The 10,993-nt window shown below is 28.6% G+C and overlaps 1 protein-coding gene across 1 annotated transcript in view; it reads right to left on the bottom strand.

The window, feature by feature from the left end:
- The window catches only part of LOC107439920 (smallish), a gene marked incomplete in the record, with an annotated part of 81,897 nt that overhangs the window by 27,875 nt on the left and 43,029 nt on the right, over window positions 1-10,993 (bottom strand). The window contains 2 exon segments of the mRNA XM_071180214.1: window positions 1,945-2,099; window positions 5,671-5,748. Of these exon segments, the coding sequence (XP_071036315.1) occupies window positions 1,945-2,099; window positions 5,671-5,748 (233 nt within the window).

Here is a 10,993-nt window from a genome sequence, read left to right as displayed (position 1 = left end):
TTGAAATATAAATATATTTATATTTCAATGGTATGTTTTCAGCCTTGAATTCCCAAAATAGAATCTCTCTACGCTTATTCTTTAACAAAGACATTTTATGAAAACGAAAGAGATTTAATTCTTTTATTAATACAAAAGTATTTACTTTTTGTATTACATATATATATATATATATACACACACCCAAAAATTTGACAAAAAAGGTGCGACTTTTAAACTTGTAAGCCATGTGATTATAAATTCCGATGATTAATTTTAAAATTGTATGAATATATGAATATGAATCACATGCATGATTTTAAATTGAGAGAATATGAATCTCGATATGAGGCTTTTAAATCACGTGAATATGAAACTCTATATCGAATTTTAAAAAATGCGAAAATACAAATCATGAAGCGTAATTTTTAGATCACGTAAATAGGAATCACGATGCATAATTTTTAAATAGCACGAATACAAATCACAATGTCTAATTTTTAAAGCACGTATAAATACAAAAATCGATGTTTGATATTACAACCGCACAAATGAATCACGACATTGGATTTTAAGCTGGCGTGAATATGAATCGCTATATAGGGCTTTAAAAGCACGTAAATACAAATCGCGATATTGGATTTTTAAATCTCATACATAAGAATCGCAATGTACGATTTTTAAGTCGCCTGAATAAGAATCGCAATGCGCAACTTTTAAATCAGGTAAATGCGAAAATCGATGATTGATATTAAAATCGCGTGGATAAGAATAGAGATATTTGCATATTCTGGACTTGGGATTTCTAAAAGGCTTGTTTGTATTCTTTTTGTTTAGACATAATAAATAAACATTTACAAGATTAATTGAATAAGCAAATAAATATTTTCACCGCAAATCCACCTCTATTTTTTTTTTTTCGTTTGCTTTCATCTTATTTTCTGTGCATAAAAGCGGAAAAAATAGCTAAAATAAGTTATTTTATTTCAACGTCTGAATTCTCAAAAAAAAAAAGCGGAATATTTATAAAAAAACAAAACTTTTAGAGAATTGGAATTTTTGATTAAAAAAAAGGCTGAAATTCGAAAGGCAAAAGCAAAAAATTCTCATCCCTCTATAAAGGTAAACCGGTTTTTTCCAAGGAAATGATTTTTAGAGAACTTCAGAGGGAGGAATGAGGACTTCAATACTTTCGCTCCGTGGAAAATGAAATTCTTCATAAAATATTTTATCTTGTTCCAAAAAAAATTTCCGCGGAAATTAGCGGGAAAAATCTGAAAAAAAGCGGAAATCCGCGAATCCGTGGAAGAATCACATACCGGTGTTACTTGTTCTTGGTTTAATGTTAGTAGTCAACATTTAAAAATAAAAATCAATTGAAAATTTATCAGGGGTTTTTGTCTAGGTTTTTTTAAAAAGGTACCTATTTTGTAGAAATTTAGAAATAATTTGTGAAAACTAAAAAATCAACATAACATGTACACAATATCATTTTAATTAGTAATTTACCAAGTACTCAGGACACTTAGCATATTGAGATAACAGTATACTGAGATAAAATAACAGATTTTTAATGTTAACATACTGAGACAAGTTTTGACGTTGTACTCGGTTAATACTGAGTAGTTGTAAAAATTAAATATTTATAAGTATAAATTAAGACAAAGATTTTTAGCGATAAAAAAAAGAAATATATATTCAATTCTATTAGTACCATAATGATTTTGTGACAGTGCAAAATGCATTTTTTTCCATTAAATTAATCGTGTTAAAACTTAATCATGATTTAATCTTGACACGTTCAACTATCAAATAAAAATTAAAAACAGGTCAAAAAATAATAAACTGTTTCTTTTTTGCAAGTAACTAAAAAAAAAAAAAAAAAAGAAAAAAAAAANAAAAAAAAAAAAAAAAAAAAAAAAGCAAGAATAAAATTTGACTGAAATTTGAAAATAAATTCTTTACCTAGATTCCACCATTTCTGAAAATGTTTTAATCTTCCTTTGATTGGCTTGTTCATTTTGCTGCTGTTGCTCCTGTTCAAACTGTCTAATTTCTTCTTGTCTTCGGAAGACGTCTTCTGACATCTTCCGTCGTCGTGATTTCCAACTATCTAGATTCTATAAAGGAAAAAAAAGCTAATTTAATTTTCAACCATTTTTTTTAACAATAAACCACAGAATAAGATTTACTAAATAATATGACAGATTATTAATATTACATAACAAGGATTGATAATTAAAATACTAACTTGCAAAATTATTTGTTTTCCTAAATGAAACATAAGATTTTACATGAAACATGAAGATATCCATGTGCACCATTGGTGTATTAATTAGAAAGTTCTAAAAGACCTCTCAATATTTCAGACAAATAAAGAAAATATTTGTGAATAATCAATGATTTAAATTCCTTAAAGTTAAAATCAAGAAAGAGATAAAATATTTAATTTTTTTTCAGGTATTTAGCACACATTAAAAAAAAAATTCTCAGAAGAGAATTTTAAAACACTATTGTAACTATGTATACCTCCTAACTATGTATAAAAACAAATATATAACAAATTTCACAGCAAAATATAATTGACAAAAAATTAAAAACTGATTGCTCAATTCAAACAACCATTAAAATTACTAATTTTTTATTTTCCTATCCATACAAACAATAAATTACATTGTTCAAAATAACAATAAAAAAGAAATGAAAAATTATGAAGACATTAAAGAAAAAGCATTAATTTAAAAAATTAAACTTTTTTTCAAAAACATTATTAAAAATAAAATCTGAAAAACAATGCTCATTTCTTTTAATTCTAAAATATTCTTTAAGTTCAATGAAGATCATATAATCAGAGATTATAGCATATTTAGAGAAAATCACAACAGTTACCATGACAACAATTCTAACAATTAATTAAGTCAAATCTCATTTGTACGCGCATTCTCTAATAATCAGCCTAAGCATCATAGAGATTATTGACATCCACGGTTCTGCATCACCTAATTCATTCATAAAGAATAATAATTGCTTTCAACCAGGAAAAAAAATGCTTTTCACCCATGGCACCATTCTATCGTTTAAATTTAAACAAGATATGAAAATATTGTATCAGTACAATTAGGAAAAAAAGGTAATTATAAAAAAGAAATAAATAATAGAGAAGATCGTGATTTTTTCTGTAAGAGCTAAGTAAAAATAGTTTATTTTTAATGTTTTCTGCGCTAAGCCTACTATTGCATAAATATTAGTAAAAAAAATTCGCTCAGCAGAAATTCATAGATGAAAATATAATATACTCATTTAAAAAAATCGTTTTGATAAAAAAAATAAAAGCATTTAACAATATTTTAATAAAAAAAATAAAAAATAGATCATTACTGAACCGATACAATTTTATTACGCAATGAAATTCTTTTGTTTACAATAACGGTGGTACAGGTGCAACAATATTAAAGAAATACCTTTAAACAAAATAATATCTTACCTGTTTCCAATCCATGTTCGTGTTAGTAGTTACAGATTTTACCAAATTCAAAGAAGGGTTAGGTAAGGGCTAGATAGACCACACAGTGCGGTCAAATTAAAAAAATAAACTTAAAAAAATCACTAGATTGACATCACAAAATTAGCGGGTACGAACATCCGATGCTAAAAACTTGTCACAAGAGCAGGTGTATACCATACATCACTAACTTTATAAAAAGTTGGAAAACTGGTGAATCAGAGGAAAAAATGATTCGCTTCACGGGTTTTTAGCAACAGGTTTTCCTTTTTATTCTCCTTTTTTGTAATATAAAATGAGGATTGCCAACGAGGGATTCAAAATCCAAACGACGCGGTGCGATGCAGGAAAACAATGCCACATGACTGATATTATAGTGGTGGGTGAAGGGTGAGAGGTAGCACAACAAAAAGAAAAGTTATACTTTTCCTAACTTTTTCCAAAAATATAGTGCTGCCATCTATTGGCTAGTCAAGGCGAGCCCAATGAAAAACTCATATATCAGTGGGTTGCGAAAGAATTCGATTCTACGTGTGAAATAAGGAGAAAAATGCATAACGCACAAAAACAACGAATACAATTCTTTCAGAAATATTATCTTGGTTCAAAAAAAAATTCTACTATTATAAAAAATATACTTGTAAATAAATTCATTTCTGTTAAAAAAAAATTAAGACCTACTATTAAAAATTAATATTGTTAATTGAAGTATACCAAAAAAAAAAAAAAAAGCTCAAAATATTTGTATGTAAATATAATTTTCCGACAGAAACAAAACGATTAAAATTTGAGAAAACTCACAGTCGGACTTCTATTTAACGAACTTCCATTTTGGGAATTTCTCTATTTTGAGATTTTTTTTCGTTCTTCGTAACATAAATTCCAAATAGTGAAGTGAATTTTCTATTTTATGAACTTTTCTTTGAGATCTACTTTCCCCATTTTCCAAAATATTTTAGAACAATTCAAACTTGTTAACGCATTTTATACAGGAATCCATTCTAAAAATCAGTTTACGAGAAAGCATAACAGAAATTTTTAAAGCATGGAACTATGAAACTATGATGTTACAGATCGTACTATTTCAAAACAGTTTTGCTAAAGCTGGATTCTTAGAGCAGAGGACGAGGGTTATATTTCTTTAGAACTGGAAGCTTTAGAAGAACTCTTTTAGCTGTACCCACATTTTGAAGAAAATGTGGGTACATCTAAAAGAGAACCATGAAATTTAATGATGATGTACTGTTAATGATTTTGTTTCTACTGATTCTAAAGCTGCAATCACAGAAGAATTAACTGAATAGGATATTTTGGACAGTGTGAAAAATAAAAACAATACAGCAAATAAATTGTGAGGAAGACGAATAAGATGAAGACGGAGATGATGAAGAAATCACCAAACTTTCATACGATGAAATGTTAAAATCAACAACGATTCAACGTGGATTACAGCTTGAGGAGAATACACCTGAAGGAGGTTTGGTGCAATACAAAAATACGACACCTATTATGAGAAGATGACGAAAAAAGAAAACACTTTCTTAAGCGAAAAACTCAGACAAATTTAACGAACGTTATCAGTAGCAATTAAACTTAAGAACACGTGAGGTAATATGTTTAAAATTACTTTTATAATAAATGCAGCTATAATTTAAGCATACATAAATTTAGCTTTAATTGGCTGAAAATGTATCTAGCATGATAGTGTAACACTGGCTAATGTTTTGTTCATTTCTTACTTTCCATGCAGATTTCTTTTATGGTTAATTTTATAAAATAAATTGCTGATACTAATTTACTAGTAGATAATAATTTACTACTCAATTGCTATTTTAATTATCTCTAGTGCCTATGAATTTAAAACTTGTTTTGTGTTGTTTAAGTATTTCAAATTGTGATTTTCTATGTAACGAATTTTCCATATAATGAACTTTTTATCTGGATATAGCAACTTCGTTAAATAGAAGACCGACTATAATTGATTGTGACAAATTTCGTCGGTACATTTATAAAATTCATAAAAATATGCCTTTTATCCTCCTACGATTATTATTATTATTTTCTAAATTATATGCAAAAAGTTTAGAAACCTATAAAAAACTATTAAATTAAAAATGAAAATTTAATTTATAAATTCCAATCTATTACCACAATTTATATCAGATTTAAAATAAATTTTAAAAAATTACCGATTGCCACTCCTCTTCTTCTTCTTTCAAAACTTCAACTTTTTTGACTTCCTTCACTTTTTTAAGTTGTTCTTCGGCCTAAAAATGTATGCCATATTATTACAATTTATTTGTACAATAATCAAAAATGATTCGATAAACAACATTTTCAATCTATTAAACAAATTATAAAATAAGAAATATTAATGAGAATTATGTTTTCTAGATTATGGGGACTTGAGTTTGAATATTTACTAAAACTAAGAGCTATCAATCCTTTTTGGTTTATCGCCATCTTCCTCCTATTGAAGAGGAAATTGGTTTTGATTGCTATTCTGCTAGCTCGAAACAAATATTTTAGTCCAAAAATCCTTAGCCAAAATTCACTCCGTAAAAGCGCCAAATGTGTTGTGAATTCTACAATTTGTAATCCCGCTTACGGGATTTATTTTTCTTCGCTAACACAAATTGTAAATTTGTAACTTATTTAACAATACCAGTAAAGAAAAGTCGCGATGACTCAGGGGATAGAGCGTTCGCCTTCCAAAGTGGTGAACTGGGTTCGAATCCCAGCAATGACTGGTAGATACGATTTCCGCATCCGGTTCGCACCGACCACAATGCTGACGTAAAATATCCTCAGTGGTAGACGGATCATGGAATTATAATTTAAAAAAATTATAATTTATGCCTTCACAAAACGTAGTTTCTTAATATAATTAAATAAATTAAAATCATGTTACATTGCATCAATAATGATAACACAGAATATTAACTCTATATACAGATATGATCAATTATTTGAGAGGTCAAATTTATCCTACTTCAAAGCTTCTCCTTTAGCTTGTAATTTTAAGCCGAATTAAATAACACTATTCATTTGTACAAAAACGGGAAAAAATATTATTTATTCAGCATTTTTTAAGAAATGCTTTAAATAATTTTCGACAAGAGCTCGGATAGAATCCAAATAAGATCGTGACCCGGTTGCAATTTTTATAATTCATAAATAATTGAAAATAAACCCTGTAATTAAAAAACGTGAGTTTCGTTTGATTTTTTACCTTTCGTTTGTCACGTTTGATTATTTAGAAAATATAATTGCAAGCAACGTAAATACTCTTGAACGAATACACGAACATTTTATAAAATTNATCTTTAGCCAAAATTCGCTCCCTAAAAGCGCCAAATGCGTTGTGAATTCTACGATTTGTAATCCCGCTTACGGGATTTATTTTTATACGCTAACACAAATTGTAAATTTGTAACTTATTTACAATACCAGTAAAGAAAAGCCGCGATGGCTCAGGGGATAAAGCGTTCGCCTTCCAAATTGGTGAACCGGGTTCGAATCCCAGTGATGGCTAGTCGATACAAATTCCGCGTTTGGTTCCCACCGACCACAATGCTGACGTAAAATATCCTCAGTGGCAGACGGATCATGGGGTAGAGTCCCATTGCCGTCAGGCGAACCATGGGAGAGACATTCGTGTCATCCTCTCCATGTAACGCAAATGCGAGTTATTTCCATCAAAAAGTCCTCCACGAAGGCAAATTTCTCCCAATACTTGATCCAGGAGTTCCCTTGTCTTCTCGTTTGAGTTCAAAAATTACAAGGCTACGAAGTTGAACTTTAGTAGTCGTAAACCCGAAATTGGGTCGGCTGTTCAACAACGGTTATAAAATAAAATAAAATAAAATACCAGTAAAGACATCTGAAAGCCAGTAGAAGAACCTGAAAGACAATTATAGGCAGTAAAGCACCCCTCCCTCACATTAACAGGCTTATTGAATGACTAATCAGCAAACTACCGAAGTCGGCTATTATATTATAATTTGTTTCAGAACGTATTACAACTTTTGAAGAAAAGCAAATTGAAACTAGATACATCCTCTATAAGAATTCGAGAATATATAATATCGTAAACAGGGTGCTCTGTAAAGATCGCTTTTAAAATGTATTCTTAGAGTCCTTATCAAAATTATAGTCAAAGAGTGTGCACAAATGGTGCATACTTTTATTACAATGGGTGTAAAATAATTATTATTTAAGTGCAAAAAATAAAAATTCTATCGAAATTTAACGAATTACTATTGAAGAAGACGAGAAAAGAAGAAGAAAAAAAAATTGATTGCTAGAAACGCCACGTTTCATCAGGCAAGTTGAGGAAGATAAGATGTTGTCATCCCAGCCTTCCTCGGTAGTGATTTAGAAGGTATAAGTAAAATATTGAGTTTAAATAAGTATAAAAAAGGTTAAAATCATCCTTTTAAAATTAAAATAAAAGGTGGGCTAAAAAACATCGAAAAACAGATAGTTGATTGTTAGAAACAACTATGAGCTTCATCAAACGGTCTGATTTTGATGCTTTCTCATACTTTTCCTCAGTAGTGATTCGTAATATTTCGGTACCGTTTTTATTTATGTTTTGCTTTCCCTAAAGTGGATAATTTTTTACATAATTTTTTTTACATGCATGTGAAATGTACGAGTACATTAAAGACGATCATTACTGCAAAGTTCCAAAAAGTTAAAAAAATACAATTTTTTTTATAGTTTATGCCTTTACAGAAAGTAGTTTCTTAATAATATAATTAAATAAATTAAAATCATGTTACATTACATCAATAATGATAACACAGAATATTAACTCCATATACATATATGATCAATTATTTGAGAAATCAAATTTATTCTATTCCTTTAACACTTCAAAGCTTCTCCTTTAGCTTGTAATTTTAAGACGAATTAAATAACGCCATTCATTCTCACAAAAACTGGAAAAATATATTATTTATTCAGCATTTTTTAAGAAATGCTTTAAATAATTTTCGACAAGAGCTCGGATAGAATCAAAATAAGATCGTGACCGGGTTGCAATTTTTATAATTCATAAATAACTGAAAATAAACCCTGTAATTAAAAAACGTGAGTTTCGTTTGATTTTTTACCTTTCGTTTGTCACGTTTGATTATTNGGGGTACGCGTACCACACTTTGGGAAACACTGCATTAAGTCAAGATTTTCTACTTAATACTTGGATTTTAATACTTGGATTTCTACTTAATACTTGGACTTCTACTTTTTACTTGGATTTTAAAGTTTAGTGAAATTCGTAAATTGGAAAAAATAATTATTTTTTTATATATATTTTCATAAAATAAAAATAAAAAGTTTTATTTTATTTTATTGGTTTACTATAACTACAATTTTTTTTTAAATCCTCAAAAATCTTAAAACTATATGCGTGAAGGTTTCACTTGTAAGCAACGAACTATTTTAATTTCTCAAATTATATTAGAAGTCACATTAAATTTTTTTTCTTATTTCTCAATTTAAAACATATTTACTTATTCTCAAGATTTTCTGAAATATATTCAAATAACTGTGAATTATTTAAATTTGTTTCGAACAAATTTGCGAATCGATTCTAAAAAATGCTCTAAATATGTCAAAATATTTCTAAATTGTGTTTTTGTTTAAATAAAAAAAAAATTTATATTCATGTGTAACTAACATCTCATTAAAAAAAATTTACAATTTAGCCCTGACAATTGGGTACTTGCACTTCAAGAAAAAGACCTTCTATATCCACACATGTGACCTATGACGTCAGAGGCAGAATCTTTATCAGCAAAATGGCGTATTAAAGTTGAGCTAAGCTTCTCTACATAGGTTAAGAATGTCAATTGGGTATAATATGAAAAAAAACACTACTTCGATTTAAAAGGAACAACATATGACGCAATGCTAAACGAATGGAATTTAGTTGTTGTTTATTTAGTTATTGTTATTAGTAGTTGTTGTTATTTGTTTTAGTTGTTGTTGTTTATTTGGTTGTATTTAGTTTCAATAACTTTTCTTTATAATGCAATAAAATCTGGCGAGCAGCTATTTAAACGATCGAACACTTCGTTTGTTTATTTGTGGCTTGAAGTTAGGCTCGCAGAAAATGCCGTTCATGGGTTAAATTTAGTAGGAACAACACAACCTGTGACGTAGGCTATATTATACCCAATTAACAAAGTTAATTAAATACAGAACCATATCCCACGTCGAATTCGTTGAAATAAAATTCTTTTTCGTCTACTTCTGTTACTTAACTTAGATTTATTTATTATTCTGTTACTTATTAGATTTATTATGCATTTTATTGTAACGGTGACATATTTTTGTTTTGTGTACCTGGCAATTTCGATACATATTTAGTTTGTTTATGTCAAATATGGCTTCGTGCCTGTCTTTGTGTTAAGTCTCTGAGTAAATATATAGAGTAAGAATTGAAATCTTTGAGAAAGAATCTTTGTGAAAGAATTTAGAACGTAATAAAGGAATAAAATAATGTAATAAAATATTAAGATGTTAAAAAAATTAGAAATAATCCCTTAAAAATTCAGAGTTAGGAAATATTTTACAGGTAAATAATACATCTTTGACTTTTATTAATTTTATGTAGACGACCAAAAAACTCTGAATATCCTTGTGAGAAAACTGAATCATACCATGCGATTTTCTGGCCAATAAGAATGCGCCGACAACAATGGAAAATGCGGTTTTACGTCATTGCGTGTTTTTTATGATTTGAGAAATACGATTATGTCCCATTCAACTTATATTAATACGGTTTGTTTATAATTTTAAGATATATTATTATTACGGTGAGTGGCGATTGCCACATTCAATTAACATTCTACCAACTGAAATTTAAAACTGATTCTATTTCTTAGGCATTGAATAAAAGAAATATTAAGATTATATATATATATAAAAAACTATGAGTTAAATATGTAGCATCACATATTTCAGAACATACATCACAAGTCACAGTTCATACAATTTCGTTATAAAACTGAACTTAAGCGTTAAAACTAGCTATAAAACTTACTGATCATTGATATTAGAAATTACATAAATCTAAAACGAAGAAATACAACAGTATCTTACCAATGTGTCCACAACTTATTCCTCAGAGATGAACAATTCTAAACAAAATTTCTTTCCAAGGATTAGATTTAGTCTGAAGCGCGCATTAAATAAAAATGGAAGCCTAACTGAAGACTACCACCATATCCTTTTTAGCGAGTAGACTGATGGGAAAAGATGACGTTTTCAGCTGGATAGCCACAATTGAATGTCTTCATTTTCTGGTATTTTTCGGATGAAAGAATTCGAGACAGTCATAATAAACGCCTGCTGAATCTGACAAATGAAGAAAACTTCTTCTTTTTGATGTGGTCAAGACGTATAAAAAAATGAGACAACCCTAATAAAAGAATCACCAGTTTTCTTTTTTGCAAAAGTGAAATTTTTTCCAAGCGAAAAAAAAATCTAGGTTACTTGACT

This window comes from Parasteatoda tepidariorum, chromosome 4 (assembly GCF_043381705.1).
Source record: "Parasteatoda tepidariorum isolate YZ-2023 chromosome 4, CAS_Ptep_4.0, whole genome shotgun sequence".
NCBI classification, from domain to species: Eukaryota; Metazoa; Arthropoda; class Arachnida; order Araneae; family Theridiidae; genus Parasteatoda; species Parasteatoda tepidariorum.
Note: the sequence above shows the minus strand (reverse complement) of the source record. Positions and strands in the feature narration are given on the sequence as shown.